At 52.9% G+C, this 21511-nt stretch overlaps 1 protein-coding gene across 2 annotated transcripts in view; it reads left to right on the plus strand.

The window, feature by feature from the left end:
• LOC147100694 (uncharacterized) overlaps nt 1-19303 on the plus strand; it is a 57872-nt gene extending 38569 nt beyond the window's left edge. The window contains exons 6-13 of one of the 2 annotated variants that reach the window (XM_085967199.1): nt 4947-5052; nt 6783-7292; nt 8831-8991; nt 11118-11180; nt 12732-12860; nt 13544-13659; nt 14352-14449; nt 14707-19303. In XM_085967199.1, coding sequence (XP_085823325.1) covers nt 4947-5052; nt 6783-7292; nt 8831-8991; nt 11118-11180; nt 12732-12860; nt 13544-13659; nt 14352-14449; nt 14707-14861 — 1338 coding nt within the window. In that variant the 3' untranslated portion in view covers nt 14862-19303. The remainder of the gene's footprint in view (nt 1-4946; nt 5053-6782; nt 7293-8830; nt 8992-11117; nt 11181-12731; nt 12861-13543; nt 13660-14351; nt 14450-14706) is intronic. The other variant, XM_085967200.1, reaches the window with a different exon arrangement.
• Nucleotides 19304-21511: the final 2208 nt, after the last annotated feature.

The following is a 21511-nucleotide window of genomic DNA, read 5'->3' on the forward strand; positions in this document are numbered from 1 at the left end:
GTGAGCGAGGGGTGAGTGAGTGAGCGAGTGGTGTGAGGGGTGAGTGAGTGAGCGAGTGGTGTGAGGGGTGAGTGAGCGAGTGGTGTGAGGGGTGAGCGAGTGGTGTGAGGGGTGAGTGAGTGAGCGAGTGGTGTGAGGGGTGAGTGAGTGAGCGAGGGGTGAGTGAGTGAGCGAGTGGTGTGAGGGGTGAGTGAGTGAGCGAGTGGTGTGAGGGGTGAGTGAGCGAGTGGTGTGAGGGGTGAGCGAGCGAGTGGTGTGAGGGGTGAGTGAGCGAGTGGTGTGAGGGGTGAGTGAGTGAGCGAGTGGTGCGAGGGGTGAGTGAGCGAGTGGCGTGAGGGGTGAGCGAGTGGCGTGAGGGGTGAGCGAGTGGTGTGAGGGGTGAGCGAGTGGTGTGAGGGGTGAGTGAGCGAGTGGTGTGAGGGGTGAGTGAGCGAGTGGTGTGAGGGGTGAGCGAGTGGTGTGAGGGGTGAGCGAGTGGTGTGAGGGGTGAGTGAGCGAGTGGTGTGAGGGGTGAGTGAGTGAGCGAGTGGTGTGAGGGGTGAGTGAGTGAGCGAGTGGTGTGAGGGGTGGGTGAGCGAGTGGTGTGAGGGGTGAGTGAGCGAGGGGTGAGTGAGCGAGTGGTGTGAGGGGTGAGTGAGCGAGTGGTGTGAGGGGTGAGTGAGCGAGTGGTGTGAGGGGTGTGAGCGAGTGGTGTGAGGGGTGAGTGAGCGAGTGGTGTGAGGGGTGAGCGAGTGGTGTGAGGGGTGAGTGAGTGAGCGAGTGGTGTGAGGGGTGAGTGAGCGAGGGGTGAGTGAGTGAGCGAGTGGTGTGAGGGGTGAGTGAGTGAGCGAGTGGTGTGAGGGGTGAGTGAGTGAGCGAGTGGCGTGAGGGGTGAGCGAGTGGTGTGAGGGGTGAGTGAGCGAGTGGTGTGAGGGGTGAGCGAGTGGTGTGAGGGGTGAGCGAGTGGTGTGAGGGGTGAGCGAGTGGTGTGAGGGGTGAGCGAGTGGTGTGAGGGGTGAGCGAGTGGTGTGAGGGGTGAGCGAGTGGTGTGAGGGGTGAGTGAGCGAGTGGTGTGAGGGGTGAGTGAGTGAGCGAGTGGTGTGAGGGGTGAGTGAGTGAACGAGTGGTGTGAGGGGTGGGTGAGCGAGTGGTGTGAGGGGTGAGTGAGCGAGGGGTGAGTGAGCGAGTGGTGTGAGGGGTGAGTGAGCGAGTGGTGTGAGGGGTGAGTGAGCGAGTGGTGTGAGGGGTGTGAGCGAGTGGTGTGAGGGGTGAGTGAGCGAGTGGTGTGAGGGGTGAGTGAGCGAGTGGTGTGAGGGGTGAGCGAGTGGTGTGAGGGGTGAGTGAGTGAGCGAGTGGTGTGAGGGGTGAGTGAGTGAGCGAGGGGTGAGTGAGTGAGCGAGTGGTGTGAGGGGTGAGTGAGTGAGCGAGTGGTGTGAGGGGTGAGCGAGCGAGTGGTGTGAGGGGTGAGCGAGCGAGTGGTGTGAGGGGTGAGCGAGCGAGTGGTGTGAGGGGTGAGTGAGTGAGCGAGTGGTGTGAGGGGTGAGTGAGCGAGGGGTGAGTGAGCGAGTGGTGCGAGGGGTGAGCGAGTGGTGTGAGGGGTGAGTGAGTGAGCGAGTGGTGCGAGGGGTGAGTGAGCGAGTGGTGCGAGGGGTGAGTGAGCGAGTGGTGCGAGGGGTGAGTGAGCGAGTGGTGCGAGGGGTGAGTGAGCGAGTGGTGCGAGGGGTGAGTGAGCGAGTGGTGTGAGGGGTGAGTGAGCGAGCGGGTGGTATGCGGGGCGAGCGAGCGAGTGAGTGGTGTGAGGGGTGAGTGAGCGAGTGGTGTGAGGGGTGAGTGAGCGAGCGGGTGGTATGCGGGGCGAGCGAGCAAGTGAGTGGTGTGAGGGGTGAGCGAGTGAGTGGTGTGAGGGGTGAGTGAGCGAGCGAGTGGTGTGAGGGGTGAGTGAGCGAGCGAGTGGTGTGAGGGGTGAGTGAGCGAGGGGGTGAGTGAGCGAGCGGGTGGTATGCGGGGTGAGTGAGCGAGCGAGTAGTGTGAGGGGTGAGTGAGCGAGTGGTGTGAGGGGTGAGTGAGCGGGTTGTGTACTGGGTGACACCTGATGCAGAGAATTGTTGGGGTGAAATGAGCACCCTATCACAAAATAAGCTGCGGCTGGGGTATCTGATGTCTCGACCAGTAGCTGAGTATTAAACAGGAACGTCTGTGATTCTGAGCGTGGGCACATGGTACCCTGGCTAGCTGGTGTTGGGAAGTGGGGAGGAGAGAGAATTGGCGACTGTGAAGGGATTCTGGAGGATCTGACGGCCCCGGTAGCCTAATAGTTTGCTGTTGCTCACACATTAAGAGTGGCTCTTGGGCAAGATATTGGAGGAGAAGCAGCAACCTCGAAACTGACCCCAACACGGAATTGGCACCTTCAGGAGAGCAAGGGAGGGAAACCAGGATCGTGTGGTCGATGTGGAGTTCAGTGCCCCCGTGTGGTAGCAGTCCTAATTACAGAATCTGTATTAAAGGAGGAGCAGGTTCTATGATTATTTATCAAAGCCTCCCTTAAGCCCAGTGAGAATGTGCTTTTAAAATGAGGATAGTCCAGAGGGGAATTTGGTAGATTCTCCACAACAGATTGTGTGGTGCAGGTTAAGCAGGTGGGGATCCTCGCGAGAATCCAGTGTTGAGCTTGCGTTCAGTGAAGATTTTTGTTTCTGGTTCCCTCCTTGGTTCAAGTCCCACTCCAGGGACTTGAGCACACAATCCAGGCTGACACTCCCAGTGCAGTGCTGAGGGAGTGCTGCACTGTCGGCGGTGCCGTCTTTCTAATGAGACGTTAAACCGAGGCCCCGTCTGCTCTCTCAGGTGGACGTAAAAGATCCCGGCGCACTATTTGAACATTTTCTCAAAATCACTGTTTCTACCCAAGTCTTTCCTCCTAAACTTTCTCCCCTGGCTCAGCATTCTGTTCTTCCTATTACTACTCTGTAAAGTGCTTTGGGATATTATGTACGTTAAAGGCACTGTATAAATGCAAGCTGTTGTTGTTGTAGTAATATTCCTCCCATATAAGGAAAAAGGCTTACTAAATACTTATCAAAGTAAATGATGTTAATGCCGGAGAATGAAACAATTCTCATTTGTACACCCAGTGGTAGATTTTAACTTTCGGGCGGCTGACCAGTAGAGCATGTCAGCCCGTGCCAGCAGCGAAGAGGCTAGAGCCATTCGTGGCACGGACTTCACTTAAATTCCTCTTTCAGATGAGATGTTAAACCAAGGCAGTGTGCCCTCTCAGGTGGTCGTAAAAGATTCCCATGGCACTATTCGACTTAGAGCAGGGGAGTTCTCCTCGGTGTGCTGGCCAATATTTATCCCTCAACGAACATCACTAAAACAGATTATCTGGTCATTATCACGTTGCTATTTGTGGGATCTTGCTGTGTGCAGATTGGCTGCCACATTTCCTACATTGCAACAGTGACCACAGAAGTACTTAGTTGGGTGTAAAGCGCTTTAGGAAGTTCTGATGTTGCAAAAGATGCTATATATATGCAAGTCTCAGTCTCTCTCTCTTTCCCCTTCTCTGTCTGTAAGTGGTGGTGCTGATCAGAAGTAGAGGGCGTCTGTCCCCACTTTATCGTAAAGCCCTTGACTCTGAGACCCGTGGGGCTCTGTCACTGGCCTGGTCGGCCCAGTCCCCTAGTTTTGGTTTTACTCTGGCAAAGCACTGAGCTGTTTCATTTTACTGGTTTCTGAGCTGCTGCTTCCTGGTACGGGCTCTGGTCAGTGGCTCATTTCCTGTCAAAGCACTTGAGAGAATTGCTGCTGAAATTCCCCGCCAACTCCGAGCTTGCTGTGACCACCTACTGCTCTGATCAGTGTGGGTCTTGTACTGTCATCTTTTCCTCCCTTAATCATAACGAGTTAAAATGAGCTGCTGTTCATGAGTCTGTGTGTGTCTCTGTCCTGATAATCCTGCAAAGCTTGTCCAGTCCTCAATTGTTTAACCACTTCCCCTTTCTCCTCTCCTGAAGGTGCCGACTCTCTCACTGGGGCTCAGGTCCTCTCCTCTCCTGAAGGTGCTGACTCTCACTGGGGTTCAGGCCCCCTCCTCTCCTGAAGGTGCTGACTCTCACTGGGGTTCAGCTCCCCTCCTCTCCTGAAGGTGCTGACTCTCACTGGGGTTCAGCTCCCCTCCTCTCCTGAAGGTGCTGACTCTCACTGGGGTTCAGGTCCCCTCCTCTCCTGAAGGTGCTGACTCTCACTGGGGTTCAGGTCCCCTCCTCTCCTGAAGGTGCTGACTCTCACTGGGGTTCAGCTCCCCTCCTCTCCTGAAGGTGCTGACTCTCACTGGGGTTCAGGTCCCCTCCTCTCCTGAAGGTGCTGACTCTCACTGGGGTTCAGCTCCCCTCCTCTCCTGAAGGTGCTGACTCTCACTGGGGTTCAGGTCCCCTCCTCCCCTGAAGGTGCTGACTTTCACTGGGGTTCAGCTCCCCTCCTCTCCTGAAGGTGCTGACTCTCACTGGGGTTCAGGTCCCCTCCTCTCCTGAAGGTGCTGACTCTCACTGGGGTTCAGGTCCCCTCCTCTCCTGAAGGTGCTGACTCTCACTGGGGTTCAGGTCCCCTCCTCTCCTGAAGGTGCTGACTCTCACTGGGGTTCAGGTCCCCTCCTCTCCTGAAGGTGCTGACTCTCACTGGGGTCGTTCACCATGGCCGAGCTCGGACAGTGAGTGTCGACAGACCCTGTTCTCTCCCAGTGTCCAGTTACTGGACACCAAGCAGGAATGGGGACTCGAGGTGATTTTTGTTTCCTGCCCTTTTGGTGCGATGCCCAATTTATTTCTTGCTTTCACTTGTAAATTGTCCCATGCGATATTCATCGGGTTTTCCTGTTTCCATTTAGAAACCTGAAGGGGATTTTCAGCAAACAGGTTCCTAAGGGCAGTGGTGTGACTAATCTTGTGCCTGTGTTGGAATTGTAGGAAGTGGCCAAGAGGTTACAGGAGGAGGAAGAGCTGAGGAACCAGAGAAGACTGGCACTGGAGGCTGAGCTGTATGGTGCTGGAGAAGAGACGCACAGGCAGAGAGGTAAACCATGCAGAGCTCCCCTGTGGGATAGTCCCATTCCAATACTGTAGGGATTGGTTCAACACCAGGGTGTCCAACTTATACAATCAAACCTGCCCAAGATCCAGAGGGAGCCTAATCGAGTGGGAGCGAGCTGTCGGAAGAGGGATTACCTCGATTGCACACTCAAACTCGCCTGTTTAAGAGCAGAGCAGTTTCCCAGGCTGCAGTTGCCGTAATTTCCTCCTGTCACTGCTTGTGAGTTTGGGACTATCTGCTGGTCGGGGTTTGTCCCTCGCTTTCCAGCTCCCGTCCCCAAGTAGATTCCTGGTCTCCTTCTCCATGGTACAACGGGGAATTTGCTGAATATTGTCAGATCAAAGCTCGGAAATTACTTTCCCTCCAATTACATTTCTGACCTTTACCATTTCCTGTGTCTTGGCTGAGGCCGGGTAGACGGTGCTCGTGTCTGGTATTTGACGCTGTCCTGAAAAGTTTGGACACCTGTTGCTTCTTGTGTGGGAATGTTGGGCTTCACTTCACGATTGATTACGGAGAAGGGAATCTGCTTGGTTTTCTTGTGCCTTCCCCTGCTTCCACAGTGCAAACTCTTCATTTTCTCTCTCGCTCTCGCTCTCGCTCGCTCTCTGTCAGCTTCCGCCATTGGGTGTGATTGTCCTGTGGCTCTCTGTCTCGCTCTCTGTGTATTTGCCCTTTTCCCTGTGCTGGGACTAGTTATTACTTCTGACTGACTGAGGTCATGTTCTTGGCAGCTGGTGACGGGTGCTCAGTTTGTTGTAAAATCAAAAGCTTTGTTTTTCAGCTGGGCCTTCAGATTTCTAATGATCAATTAAAAAAAAAAAAACAACCAATGGGAGTCGGGACCTGGAAGAGCGGGGTATGAAATGGATGGGTGAATGTTTCACTTACCCAGGGTGGGCATCCCATATCAAACCAACAGCTTGAACATCCAACCTCGGGCTGGTGTTGCATGTTGGACTCTCGGGCACCGACGTCTATTTTTGCCCAGAGGACGATTGCCCCCAATTCTCTATTGACTGTGTGTTGGCCAAATCCCTCTACTCCGAAACTGCACAAAATTTGGAAATTCTGGAGCCCATGAGGAACCTTTGGATTGTGAGGGAGGGGGGGGGGGGGTTATTGTCTTCTATTCCCATTATAATGGGGGTTGCCTATTCATTCTCGGGATGTGGGCGTCAGTGGCATTTATTGCCCGTCCGTTGAGGTTTGATGCAGCTGAGTGGCCACTTCACAGGGCAGTTAAGATTCAACTGCGTTGGTGTGGGACTGGAGTCACCTATAGGCCCAGACCAGGTAAAGACAGCAAGTTTCCTTCCTTAAAGGACATTAATGAACCCGTTGGGTTTTTAAGACAATCCGACAGCTTCATGGTCACTTTTACCGGCACCAGCTTTTTATTTCCACATTCAAATTCTTAAACTCCCCTGGTGGGATTTGAACTTGCGTTCTCTGGACCCTGCCATACCTCTTCACTCAGGGCCTGTCCCAGTGGAGTTAAATAACGAGAACCCTGTAATTTGGGCGATGTTACTGCATTGGGTCAAATACGAATGTCCCCATCAGTGTTGGGTTGAGTGTGACTGTATCTCTAATAAATTCTACCTGTAAAGTTCAGAACCAGCTGCGTTGAACAAGATCAAAGACTTTAAAATAATATTTTCACCCTTTTCCTGTTACTAACCCAACTGCTTTGTGTTTGCATGTGGAAGAATGCACCGGTCCAAGAGCTGAGAGCTGCTATCCCAGCGACGGTAGTGAGGGCCAGAGCTCTCGTTGCCATGGAGACGATAGGCCAGGTTCACTCGGCAAACATAATCTCTCGGGAAATGGGAGCACGAGGCACGGAGCAGTCCAAGGACAGAGCGCCGATGAGCAGGCGAGTCCGACCGTCAGTGGGGTGTCGCCAGATACCTCGCACCGAGGCCCTCGATATCCTCTGGGCTGGGCTCGCGATCGGGCTCCTGGTCAAGGGCCGGGTTCGGACAACGGGTGCTGGAGAACCCAACTGGACGGTGCGAGAGAGCCTGTCCGTCACTGCCAACACCAGAGCTCGTGCAGGGGAGGCGATCGGAGAGAGGAGGGTGTCCTGCAGCCCAGAAGCCGCAGCTCGGGAGACGATGGCGTTTGCGAGGCGGACATTGTCAGTGAGCGAAGCTGGAGGAGGAGCGGTCGGCGGCGAAGCGGGAATGCTCAAAGCAAGAGTACGGAAATCCAGCCAGGTATCTGGAGTGGTCGGGGAGGCCCAGCCCAGACCAGCTACAGGGTCCATACTCGATCCTTTTCCTGGTTCAGGGCCTTGGATTCTTAAAACCAAGTTGAATCTGAAAGTTGTATTGGGTACAGGAGGAGTAGACTGGAGTTTGGAAATCTGCAATCTCATTGAAAAGAAAGAATAGACTTGCATTTATATAGCGCCTTTCACAGCCTCAGGATGTCCCAAAGTGCTTTACAGCCAATGAAGTACTTTTAAAGTGCAGTCACTGCTGTAATGTAGGAAACGCGGCTGCCAATTTGCGCACAGCAAGCTCCCACAAACAGCAATGTGATAATGACCAGATAATCTGTTTTTTTAGTGATGTTGGTTGAGTGATAAATATTGGCCAGGACACCGGGGAGAACTCCCCCTGCTCTTCTTCGAAATAGTGCCGTGGGATTTTTTTTACGTCCGTCAGTTTAAAGACTCATTCAAAAGACATTCCCTCCGACAGTGCAGGACTCCCTCAGTACGGTACTGGACTGTCGGCCTGGATTTCCGTGCTCCGGTTTTTTGGATGGGACTTGAACCCACAACCTTCTGTCTGAGGCGAGAGTACTGCCCACTGAGCCCAGAACCTTCTGTCTGAGGCGAGAGTGCTGCCCACTGAGCCCAGAACCTTCTGTCTGAGGCGAGAGTGCTGCCCACTGAGCCATGGCTGACATCAGATGTCCAGTTGGAGGGTGGGGAGGGAAGACTAGTTTGGGAAACGGGTGAGTAGGGGACACTTCCCTGATCGATTCATTGAATTTTACAGCACAGGAGGAGGCCGTTCAGCCTATCGTGCCTGAGCTGACGCTCCGAGTTGTCCCATTCCCCCGCCCTTTTCCCAAATCCTCTTAAGTTTTGTTTATCATCCACTTCCCTTTTAAAAGCTAATATGGATTCTGTTTCCACCACTGACGATGGAGCACTCCATGTCCTAATAAATTTCCCCCTAATCTCTCTGTTTGTTCTTTTGGTGATCTTAAAGGTATGCCCTCTAGTTACCGACCAGTGGAACTAGTTTTTAACAATTTACCTTCTCAAAATGCCTTATAAATTTTGAACCCCTCGATCAGATCTCCTTCGGCGAAAAGTATCCCAGCTTTGGATGATGGTGTGATGGCCATACACGTTCATACTTCACCCTTCACAGAGCGGAGCACATTATGGGCGGGGGGGGGTGAGGAATGTGATGACTGAGGTGACCAGTGCTGTTGGACACTGCAATGGACTTCAGCTCACTGGGCTAGAAGGGGACAAGACCACCAGGGTTCCTGCACCTGATTGCCATCCAATTATTCTTCCGCTCCCCCAACCCCCCCCCCCCCAGTGAAAAATGTCCATAGCTGATTGGGCTTGGTTGTGGTGCCCCCCACAGTGGAATAGCCAGGCCCTACTTGTGCGAAAAGAATAACCGGTGGGGAGGGCGCCCATGGGCCTACGTTCTGCCGCACTCGCACAAGTTGGCAGTTTAAGGCGAGCAGAATGTAAACGGCTTTTGGTGTCTTGTTTTTACAGGGAAGCAGTTGTGGCGTGGGCACGAGCGGAACCCTCTGGACAGGGAAGTTGCGGAGCTGAATATCAAAGATTCCTACGAGAGTGACCAGGAACAGCTCCAGCGAGATGAAGCATTGGCCCGTCTCTTGCAGGAGGAGGAGGAAGTGAGACTGGTGCAGCTGGTGTGTGGGCTCAATTTGGAGCACTTGAGGTTTTATGCTTTCGATTAGAGGGTCACCGGTCATTAAAGTGGGGTTGGGCTGGTCTGTCTGATAGTTTAACTGGTTTCAGCATCCGATTATTGTCATGGTCACTAAATGTTCACCTGAGACTTCCCTATCTCTGTAACCTCCTCCAGCCCTACAACCCTCCGAGATCCCTGTAACCTCCTCCAGCCCTACAACCCTCCGAGATCCCTGTAACCTCCTCCAGCCCTACAACCCTCCGAGATCCCTGTAACCTCCTCCAGCCCTATAACCCTCCGAGATCTCTGTAACCTCCTCCAGCCCAACAACCCTCCGAGATCCCTGTAACCTCCTCCAGCCCTACAACCCTCCGAGATCTCTGTAACCTCCTCCAATTCTTGCGCATCCCCGACTTCCATCGTTCCACCATTGGTGGCCGTGCCTTCAGCTGCCTGGGCCCTAAGCTCTGGAATTCCCTTCCTGAACCTCTCCGCCTCTCTCTCCTCCTTTAACCTCCTTAAAACCTACCTCTTGACCAAGCTTCTGGTCACCTGTTCTAATATCTCCTTATGTGGCTTGGTGTTAAATTTTGTCTGATAATCGCTCCTGTGAAGCGTCTTGGGATGTTTTACTACGTTAAAGGCGCTATATAAATGCATGTTATTGTTGACGGAGGTCTCTCAGTAACTGTGGTGACTCCACATTAGCCCATTCCAGTGTTATGGTTTCACTATCGTTCAGTTTGGAGACCATTCACTCTACTGACACATTTCCACATGAGTTAGGAACCCAGTTAATCAAACAAAAAGTGTTACAAAGTTTGAATTTGTAAATGGAAATGTTTCTGGCCGAGGAACTGGAGTTTAGAGCAGAAAAAAGAAGGGTTGCTTTTTCTCAGAGCGGTGACTGACTGACTGGGGATCGGGCTCCCTTTTGAAAGCAGCTGAGCCAAAGTAGGTTAAACTTCTTAAATAAGTACATGGTTGGGATGGAGGTTATAGGGACAGGTACACACATTCAATACTCTACAGGACTCCATGTTCCTGTGAGGGGTGGTGGGCTGGGGAGTCGGGGGTGGGGGTTGTGGGCTGGGAGTCAGGTCCGGGGGTGGGGGCCGGGGAGTCGGGTCGTGGGGGTGGTGGGCCGGGGAGTCGGGCCCGGGGGGTGGGGGTGGGCCGGGGAGTTGGGTCTGGGGGGTGGGGGCTGGGGAGTCGGGTCCGGGGGGTGGGGGCCGGGGAGTCGGGTCGTGGGGGTGGTGGGCCGGGGAGTCGGGGGTGGGGGTGGGCCGGGGAGTTGGGTCCGGGGGGTGGGGGCTGGGGAGTCGGGTCCGGGGGGTGGGGGCCGGGGAGTTGGGTCGTGGGGGTGGTGGGCCGGGGAGTCGGGTCCGGGGGTGGTGGTGGGCCGGGGAGTCGGGTCCGGGGGTGGGGGTGGTGGTGGGCCGGGGAGTCGGGTCCGGGGGGGTGGTGGTGTGGTTGCTGGGCTGGGGAGTTGGTGTTGCTGAGGGCTGCAGGTCAGGGTGGGATAATGGAAGTGTGTTGATGGGTAAATAGTCTGGAGGTTTGATCTCCACATTCACTCCCTCCACCACCGGCGCACCGTGACTGCAGTATGTTCAATCTGAAGATGCACTGCAGCAACTCGCCAAGGCTTCTTTGACAGCACCTCCTAAATCTGCAACCTCCACCATCTACGAAGGACAAGGGCAGCAGGTGCATGGGAACACCGCCACCTTCAAGTCACACACCATCCCGGCTTGGACATAATTGCCGCTGGATCAAAATCCTGGACCTCCCTCCCTAATGGCACTGTGGTAGTTCCTTCACCTCACGGACTGCAAGGGTTCAAGAAGGCGGCTCACCACCACCTTCTTAAGGGCAATTAGGGTTTTGGGCAATAAATGTTGGCCTTTGCCAGCGATGCACACATCCCGAGAATGAATATCTGATGAAAAGGATTGTACGGGTTCTGAGAGAGTCTCCAGTCTGCCAGCCTTTTCTTGTTGCATGTCCTGAAAAACAGCAGTGGGTTCGATATCAAATATTACTGCATTTCGCTTTTCACGCTATTCTACTTCTTGTCTCCCCTATAAATCTAAACTTAAGTTCTAGAAAAATCTCTTGCAGAAATCAAGGAGCCAAAGGAACCAGGAGGAGGACTTCCGTACAGCGCAGGTCGCACAGGACGAGGTAACGGAGGAGCGGCGGGCGGGGTGACGGAGGAGGAGCGGCGGGCGGGGTGACAGAGGAGGAGCGGCGGGCGGGGTGACGGAGGAGGAGCGGCGGGCGGGGTGACGGCGGAGGAGCGGCGGGCGGGGTGACGGCGGAGGAGCGGCGGGCGGGGTGACGGCGGAGGAGCGGCGGGCGGGGTGACGGAGGGGGAGCGGCGGGCGGGGTGACGGCGGGGGAGCGGCGGGCAGGGTGACGGCGGAGGAGCGGCGGGCGGGGTGACGGAGGAGCGGCTGGCGGAGGAGCGGCGGGCGGGGGTGGCGGTGGAGGAACGGCGGGGTGGCGGTGGGGGAGCGGCGGGTGGGGTGACGGAGGAGGAGCGGCGGGCGGGTCAGCGGGCGGGGTGACGGAGCAGCGGGCGGGGTGACGGAGGAGGAGCGGCGGGCGGGGTGACGGAGGAGGAGCGGCGGGCGGGGTGGCGGTGGAGGAGCGGCGGGCGGGGTGGCGGTGGAGGAGCGGCGGGCGGGGTGACGGTGGGGGAGCGGCGGGCGGGGTGACGGAGGAGCGGCGGGCGGGGTGACGGAGGAGGAGCGGCGGGCGGGGTGACGGAGGAGGAGCGGCGGGCGGGGTGACGGAGGAGGAGCGGCGGGCGGGTCAGCGGGCGGGGTGACGGAGCAGCGGGCGGGGTGACGGAGGAGGAGCGGCGGGCGGGGTGGCGGAGGAGGAGCGGCGGGCGGGGTGACGGAGGAGGAGCGGCGGGCGGGGTGACGGAGGAGGAGCGGCGGGCGGTGTGACGGTGGGTCGGCGGGCGGGGTGACGGAGGGGGAGCGGCGGGCGGGGTGACGGTGGGTCGGCGGGCGGGGTGACGGTGGGTCGGCGGGCGGGGTGACGGTGGGTCGGCGGGCGGGGTGACGGCGGGGGAGCGGCGGGCGGGGTGACGGTGGGTCGGCGGGCGGGGTGACGGAGGAGGAGCGGCGGGCGGGGTGACGGCGGGGGAGCGGCGGGCGGGGTGACGGCGGGGTGACGGAGCAGCGGGTGTAATCAGGAACAGAATTGTATTGGAGGTTTTACACCAGATATTTCCCTGGGCTGGGGTGGATGTCGCAGATCACTGCCGTTGGTGTGCTTCTGCCTTTATTACCCAGTATCTGTGTACCGAGCCAGGGGGACAGAGAGAATCCTCACTGTACTTCCAGGATTTCCTTGACTTTGGTAGGGGGGGAATGCCTGGGCAGGTAGAGTGGGGGGGAAATACCTGAGCAGGTCAGTGGGTGGGGATGCCTGGGCAAATTACCTGGTCATTATCACATTGCTGTTTGGGGGATCTTGCTGTGCACAAATTGGCTGTCACGTTTCCTGCATTACAACAGTGACTAGATTTTTTTTTTTTAAATACTTAATTGGCTGTGAAGTACTTTGGGACGTCCTGAGATCGTGAAAGGTGATTTATAAATGGAATGGGTTTTTTTCATTTTTTTTAAACCTTCCTTGCATGAAATGTGTTTTCTATTTTGCAAGCCTTTGACTTGACAAAAGTTAAGGCCTAACTAAGACCAAACCTGTTTCTACCAGGAAATAGCCAAGTACATCCAGAGACAAGAACTCAAAGCCCACAAGCAGTCCAAGGGGCTGGAGCAGAAGGTGGTGAGGGGAGAGTATTCAGGAGAAAGCAGCGATTCTTCCGAGAGGCCAGAGCGACGGGTAAGGAAGAGCGCGTCAAATCAAGGAGAAGAAACTTCCGTTTCTGGCACAGTTCACCACTTTGATCCAAGAATCCACATGATTAAATGTATCAAATTTGGGCAACTGGGGAATGGTGCAATAATCTCTTGTCATGGATTGGTTGATTTTGAGTTTGTACCAATGATTGCCTGCGTGGCAAGATCCCGATCATAGAATGATACAGCACAGATGGAGGCCATTCAGCCCATCGTGCCAAGCTCTGCACTGCCATCAGAGAGAGGTGAAGCAGCGAGCAAACGGCTCCCAGCCATATCACAGTCAGCTGTGATGCCCGATTTCAGCTGTTTTCTTCCTCATCCTCTCCTGAACGTCCTGATTCCCCATATCCTTGCTGGAGGGGCTGACCATTAACTGGTGCCTTGCTGAAGTCACTCGCCTTCATGCGTTAACCTTGGGTTAGCAGGCAATTCGACCGGGTCTATCCTCACCCGCAGTCCATGCACGCTGCTGTTTTCAGCAGCAATGGCTGGATATCAGCATGGGATACATGAGGTTAACTATAACTCACCACTGACTGAGAGTCAAGCCAGAGACCCCCTCGTCTGTATAGCTCCATTACTGAGTTAACTGGTGAGTCTTTGGTTGGGGGAAGGGGGCTTTTGGGTGGACTAGTCTTGATTGACGTCATCTTTAATTTCCAGAGCAAGGCAGGCTCCTCTCGACAAGAGCGACTGAACTCTGAAGGATTCCCGTCTCCAAGCGGTGAGCAGACCCCCAAGAGAGGGGCATCTCCCACAGACCATCTACACCGGGCCAGGTACGTGCTCCCAGCCATATCACAGTCAGGTGTGGATACAGCCAGTGCGGGAGAGGGAGGGACGGAGGGGAATGGCTTCAAACTCTGTCACGCTGAGGGGGATTCGTGACCCTCCCCCACTTCAAATACGGAATTGTCCTTCTCTCCAGTCTTGCCCCATTTTCTCCCGAAGATGAGGGGTATTCCAAGTTGTTTACGTCTGTGTTATCGGAATGGTGGAGGGGCTATTCCCTGTCTAGGTCACTGCAAAGTAATCGGGTACAGTGACCCTTATATTACCCCAAACACACCCTACCCCATCCTCCCAACAACAGCGAGAGCAACCACAGCAACCCCAACTGTTGGCATGGCTGTGATCAACAAACTCAGCCCAGACTGGGCCCCAGAGCTGGGACCGAGAGGCCTGCATGTTTCAGGTACACTGAATAAACTCCCCGAGCTGCCAGGCGGGCGGAAGGAGGTCCCTTTAACTATCACCATTGAAAGAACCAAGAGTTCAAACTCTGAATTGTTCCACCTACAGAGTAAATGAGAAACCTGCCCATCCAAATATAGATTGTGCTGGGGGCTGTCCAAAAAGTCAGAGTTTCCACCAGACTGCAGAGTAACCGGAGTGAGTTAATGCTGTGTTGGATGTATAATAATCTGTTTTAACAGTATCTTTTTTTTTTTTAATGTTTTTTTTGCTGCAGGTATCTGTTCCCCAGGAACATTGCTGAGGAGCTGGATCCAACCTTTAAAACCAAAAACACTGATTGCTCGTCTGACCCACTCCCTGCTGTTCCATCAGGTAACACTTTCACATTCACCTTCACTGAGCAATAACTTTATATATAAGCACCCCGTACCAGGCAGGCCGCTCACACGCTGTCCTGTTGAAGATACTGTGCGTGCGCCGCCGCGCAGCAAGTTTAAAGGCTCCGCGCATTTAAATAAACAGGCCACGCGGTGATATTTAGAGGGAGCTTTGCTCCCAGGTATCTGTTGTTCTCTGTAGATTATTGATGTCTGCTAAGCTGTGACTTGTACTCTTCCCTCCTGCCGCAGCCGTGCCTCACTCCCGGGCTGTGCCGCCAGACGGTTTCTATGACTACCTGGACGATTCCTCGGAACCGATGCTTGTTCCACCGACCAGACGGCAGGAAGAGAAGCTGGTGAGACAGAAATCTAAGGAGAAGAAGGAAGGGTGCAAGCAGCAGTGAGGGCAGCCTGGGTTGTGTAACGGACTGAGTGTGTCGGCCAGTCCGGGAAGCCTCTGTCTGTATATATATGCGCGCGCACACACACACACACACACGCATATTGTTCACCATATAAGCTCCAGGTTTCTACAGCAGACTTTGCTTGAAGCACTCGTGAAATATTCGCCCTGTGCACCATCCAACCTCGTACCCCTTCACGCACTGGCTCCAGGTGTGTTCTCAAACGAGACTGGGGCAGAAGGCAGCTGGACTGTGGGTCCGGTTCTGAATTTGGTGTAAACCGAACCTTTCCTGCAATGTGCTGCGGTTTAATATCAATGATAAAAGGAGCGGGGAGGGAGAGAGTGGCGTGCTCTCCGAATGCAATAACCAGCTTCAGGTCTCGATTGAAAGACCGGCTGCCTTAATGCGACTTGGAAATGGTCATTTCATTGTTGAAACTGACTGATTTAAATTTAAGCGTTCTTCTCCCTTTTTCCTGGACTCCCAGGGCTGAGGCAGAGAGGCAGATCGATCAGGCCCTGTGTTGCTGGGCAGGTGTGGGAACTGCCTGTCACCACTGTTTCTCGTGTGTTTATGTAAATTCTGTGTGGATGGAGGTGAGAGATGTCCGTGCTGGAGAACGGCACCTTCTCGCGTCCGGCATCAAACCCTCCCGGGTCAGGTACAGGCTGAGACTCCCTCTAATCTGCCTCAATAATGCATCTCCGCTCCAACCTCAGGAAACCTATTCCATCAATTGGGCCTTTTTACTAGTCCGCGCGCCTGCCCTGTGCTCCGAGGGACGGTGAGGGTCCGGGGTGGGTCGAGGGACTGGGAGGGCTGAGCAGGCAGTTTTATTCCTAGCTTCACCATACGAGTCTCCTAAACTCGCCACTAGGCGCTGTACAAGAACAGCGTTAGATTCCCATCTTCCCATTTTCTCCCTGCACCCCATTTCTGGAGAAATGCCTTGCGTCCCTAACTGGCCCAGCACTGCTAAACATCTCGTCCCATCAGAGAGCTGCAGGAATTAAAAAGCCTGAACCTTTCTGCTGTACCAGACCACTCCAGTCAGGACCTGTGTTAAATGCCCCATCGCAGGCTCACCCAAGCTGAGCGTTTGTGAGTTTACAGATCTGGAAAATCCCAGCGTTGATCCTTAGTCTGAGCTGAAATAGCTGATCTCAGTTGGGGGATCTTCAACTGTGCTCACTAACCTGGAGACACTACAGGGAAAGTCCGCCAGAGATCCCACTGCACATCACTGTCCCGATACCTCGGCGAGAGGTGAGGATATGGGGGGTATGACCGGATCATTTCTGCTACTTAATTTTTAAATATTTTGACTTATTGATAAAATTGTGAAAATTTCATTCTTGACCATTACTTGGACAGTACAGAGAGAGCTTTACTCTGTATCTAACCCGTGCTGTACCTGCCCTGGGAGTGTTTGATGGGACAGTGTAGAGGGAGCTTTACTCTGTATCTAACCTGTGCTGTACCTGCCCTGGGAGTGTTTGATGGGACAGTGTAGAGGGAGCTTTACTCTGTATCTAACCCATGCTGTACCTGCCCTGGGAGTGTTTGATGGGACAGTGTAGAGGGAGCTTTACTCTGTATCTAACCCGTGCTGTACCTGCCCTGGGAGTGTTTGATGGGACAGTGTAGAGGGAGCTTTACTCTGTATCTAACCCGTGCTGTACCTGTCCTGGGAGTGTTTGATGGGACAGTGTAGAGCGAGCTTTACTCTGTATCTAACCTGTGCTGTACCTGCCCTGGGAGTGTTTGATGGGACAGTGTAGAGGGAAAAATTAGCTTTGAACTGTAAATTGGGTGGTGTGTGTCGGGACTGGAGAGAGTTGCATTTCCAAGCATTTAATGTTTTGTTATTGTTGCCAAAAAAAAAGTTTGTAGGAGTAAATGACGCATGTACACACACACTCGCAGGGGGAAAATCCTCCCATTTAAAATGTCTTGGTACTTGTGGTGAATGAGACAGTGTCGCAGTCTGTGATGGTTTAAGGGCCTTATTTATTTTTCAGTCCCCCCACCTCAAGCATCAACCTGTCATGGAGGCAGTTCTGTGAGGAGGGGTCTGTTGGGGTTGAGATACAGAATCAGACACCAGACCCCTTGAATTCTTTTGTGTTTTTAAAGTCTCTCCCGGCTCTGATTTTTGAAGGGGGAAGAGTCCAATAATGAGGTTTCGCTGAAGCCATGATTTCCTGATCCACCGCCTGCTCTCTCCTACTGTTCAGGCTCTGCGGTTTTCCTGCAGTATGACCAGGGCCAGATTTGATGTGTGACATCGCACTGTAAACCCTGCCAATGTCTAGACTTGGCTGCACGAAGTCTAGTAGTGCTTTAAATGGCCCTGTAGACAGCCTGGTATCTGGAAACCAATCCCCTGCCACACTTGGAATTCTCAATGTTTTGCATTTTGTTTATTAAGCGGGACTGTCACTTTAAGATGCTCTGTGTCAATTGCTTGGACCGAATGTCCCAGTTAAATCAGAGACTTTCAAACTTGACGCACTCTGGAACCCCGGTCCTGATCTGCTAAAGTTAGTTACCAAACGAAAACAGTGAGTGTGGGTTTGTAGGAAATGCTTTTTTAAATTAACATACAGAACAGAAACTGTGTGCTAACCAGTCAGCCGATACAGACATCTGATCCTGACAGACAGCGGCCCGACCTTGGAGTGTTGATGTCTCCCCCGGGAGCCCCTGATCACAGCCTGCAATCTTGTGGAGCTTCTGATTCTCCGTGACCGCGCTGCAGAGCCAAGCGGCCCCGGTGATTGTCGGTGGCACGGAAACAATGCCCGAGAGATCCCGAGCTGCCGGACGTGGCAAACCGAAGCCGGCAGGAGTTGCGAGAACTTGTGGCAAAAAACAGGGGATTTCAGCTCAGTTGGCACAGTGAGTGTGCGAGGGCAGAACCATGTGGACACAAGGGGAGTTCTGGGGAAAGTTTGGAGATTGTTTTCTTCGAGCTTAAACAAGCTTCTTGTTTGGGGTTTTTTCTTATTTTAAAAAGTCAACATTTACCCAATTTGTCTCAAACCGGGTTAAATTGGAAAGACCCCAGTCTGAGGCCTGGCCAGGTTAGTCATCTCCTCTCTCTCAGAATTCTTCCCAAACTCTCCAGGGATACAGAACCACAGGCCAGACTCCTTGAATTTGTCTCTTATTTGATGCTGTTTTAAAGTCTCACCCTAGTGCCTGTCCTCTGCGATTTGGAGGGTGACGAGTACAATAATGAGGTTTCACAAAGCTCCATCTCCAGCACTCTCCTATTGGTCAGCCTCTCCGGGTCAAACTGTGCCGTCCGCTGACTCGCTGCGTGGTCTGAACCAGTGCGGCGGCGACTCCCCGAGAGCGCTTGCCCACTTGGACCCTTGAAGTGGAGTGAACGGTCAAGCAGGTGGCAGGAGTGTTCACCCAGTGCCATCCCAACCTGCAGGCAGCAAGATTTCCCCCTCCCTCCTCCCCTGGGGTAAATTTATTCCCACATACGATTCAGAGCGGCCGATACGAGCACCGTTGCCACTGTGCAGGTCAAAGCCACGGCCTCAGGTTGGGAAGCAAGTGCTTTGTCCAATGTGGCTCTGGCCAATGAACACTCAGTATCTGCTGATGGCAATGGGTGAAGGCTATGAGCCATTCTGGATCAGATGGGGCATTCCTTGACCACTGAATTATCACATTCGTGGTCATTCCAGGAATGAGCAGTCATAATCACACAGCTTGGGGGATCCCCATCTCTTGTGATCTTCAGATGAAGGGTGGCTTGATCCATTGAATCAACACAATAACAAACTCCTTTAGCTAACCCTTGATCTATTGGTCACATTCACTGACTTCCAGGCAGATTAACTTGACTCTGCCCAACCCCAAAAGGCAGTTGTTTTCATCCCAATGTTTCAATCTGTGTTACTTTTAAAACTTTCTTAAAATAGGGTTGTTTTTTTTGCTGTATTTTTAAAAAATATCTTCTGGTTTCTCTCCCACTAACTTGTCACACACCCTGCCTCCAGTGCTAGGCCCTGGTTGCATTGAAAGCTGTTGCAGGCTGGCTCGCAGAGTTAAAGGGATTTCTGCTCCATTCTCAAACAATCAGTTATCTGTGCCGATCCAATTTCTCTCAAATAATCATAAGCTTCGTCCCTCCTGGCCTCTACCCTGGAGGAGGAGAGCGGGGAAGTCACCTGACTGTCTCTCAGATGGTTCATTGAAAGATTTAGCGACTGTTTCCCCCCAAAAATAGCAGGTTATCCGTCTGAGCATTCCATGTGTGTGTCTTCACGTCTGCTCTTTTTTTGAGGAGGGAATTATTTAATTTTCGTTAGCTTTGGGTCAGATGCTAACTGATTTGCCTCGGCCCACACGAGCAGTTTTATATTTTCTTTGACTGTATGTATTACTCTGTACAAAATAATAAAGCACTACACTTCAAGGCCTGGACTCTGGAGTCTTTGAGTTTCAGAACTGATTTATAAACCTTGCCTTTGTGTGGTTTGAAATCTGGGGTCTCTTTGTGGAGTCAGAGGACAAGTAGCAAGCTGGCTACAAAACAGAAAACCGAGTAGGGGTTAAAGTTAAAGATAGTTACTCAGAGCGGTGGAAGGTGGTGTTCCACAAGGATCGGTGCTGGGATCACTGTTGTTCACCATTTACATAAACGATTTGGACTCTAGAATCAGAAGTACACTTTCAAAATTTGCGGTGTAGTTAATATAGAGGAGGACTGTGACAAAATACAGGAAGGCATTAATAAACTTGCAGAATTGGCGAATGAACTTCAATTTTGATAAGTGTGAGGTGGTACATTTTGGTAGGAAGAATAAGGAGGCCACAGACTCCTTGGAAAATCAGTGTCTACATGGGGTAGAGGAACAGAGGGAGCCGAGGGTACAGATACACAGATCATTAAAAGTAGCAATGCCCGTTAATGAGGCCTTTTATTTTTTTTAAAAAGCAAAGCACGGGTTCATTTCTAGAAGGATTGAAAAGCAGAAGTTTGTTAAACTTGTACAGAACCTGGGTCTGACCACACTTTGAGCACTGTGAACCGTTCTGGTCTCCATATTGAAAAGGATAGAGAGGCACTGGAGAAGGTGCAAAAAAGATTTATTAGGAGGATACCAGAACTGAGAAGTTAGACCCATCAGGAAAGATTGAACAGGCTGGAGCCCTTTTCTCTAGAAGAGAGAAGGCGGAGGGGTGACCTGATAAACATCTTCAAGGTTATGAAAGGGTTTGATAGGGTAGCTGTAGAGAAGATGTTTCCACTTGTGGGTGAGGAGAGAGATAGAGGGCGGTTCCTTCTCAAAATATCAGGCAACTTTCAACCAACTCGGTAGAAAAGCAGAAGCCTGGAAGGAGGTCCACCACCGGCTCTAACTCTCAGCTGGGTGATCGGGGGGGGGGGGTGGAAAGTAACGTTTTCTTGATGCGGGGTAGGCCTGGGGCCTTGTGTTTAGGTCTTCAGTACATTATGGGAGGTGCGGGATCCACTGCCCCCAGCAGAGAGGCCTCTCCTTCAGGAGAGGAGAAGATTAGTGGGAGAAATGAAAGAGAGAACCTTTTCTTGCTGAATAATTGCTGGAGATTGGAGTCCAGTTTCTATTGTTAATCCAATGAATGAGAGGAAACTAGTTTATTGAAACTTTACCTGCAGTCACTCAATCTCTGGTCACCCTGGAGCAGACTGACTCCGATCTGCAGCTAACTGGTTGGCTAAGTGTAATATTGATGCACCATTTCCTATGGAATTCTTTAATTCTCCTGATATGGAGAGAGTTGGAGCTGAGTGACTGGGTCTGGGATAATCTTGGCTCTGGTTTTGTATATTGAGGTATTGCAAAAAATAAGCCTCTTGAACCTTTCCCCAGGTGCGTCGAGCTGTCGATACAGCCAGGTCCAACAGGCGAGGACATGCTTTTCAGTGTTCAGTAAGTGAACCCCCTCCTAAAATACAACCAAACACCACCAACCCCCCCCCCCACCCCACCACCAAACATAATTCTGCTCCTGTGGTTTTGGGTGTATAAGACATTTATTTACTTTTAACAATGACATTTAAACAAAACCAGTGAATATATTACAATATACACTCAAACTCCACACTAACCAATAATTTACACTGAAGTGTAGAACAGAAATATTACCCTGTTGTCCCCTGGTAAAGGTTAAGGTCTGTGGGACTGATGCCACCAGACTAGTCTCTATGTTGAAGGGTAACCCACCCAGAACTGGAACATCATTGTGATCTAAATCAGGGTACCCTACATACAATGACCCCTCCCCCCACTTGCTGTCATTCTCCTCTAATCCCACTCCCCGTCTCACTCCCCGTCTCCCTCCCCCTCCACTCCCCGTCTCCCTCCCCCTCCACTCCCCGTCTCCCACCCCCTCCACTCCCCGTCTCCCTCCACTCCCCGTCTCCCTCCACTCCCCGTCTCCCTCCACTCCCCGTCTCTCTCCCACCCCCCCGTCTCTCTCCCACCCCCCCGTCTCTCTCCCACTCCACTCCATTCAATTCAATTCGCTTTATTGGCATGACAAGTTACATCTTATGTTGCCAAAGCATCGAAAAAATTCATGTTTGTACACAAAAATACAGATCTATCCATACAGTGTATAAGCAGATATATCCCCAAGTG

This window comes from Somniosus microcephalus, chromosome 25 (assembly GCF_052327205.1).
Source record: "Somniosus microcephalus isolate GS21.2 chromosome 25, FLI_Smic_1.0, whole genome shotgun sequence".
NCBI classification, from domain to species: domain Eukaryota; kingdom Metazoa; phylum Chordata; class Chondrichthyes; order Squaliformes; family Somniosidae; genus Somniosus; species Somniosus microcephalus.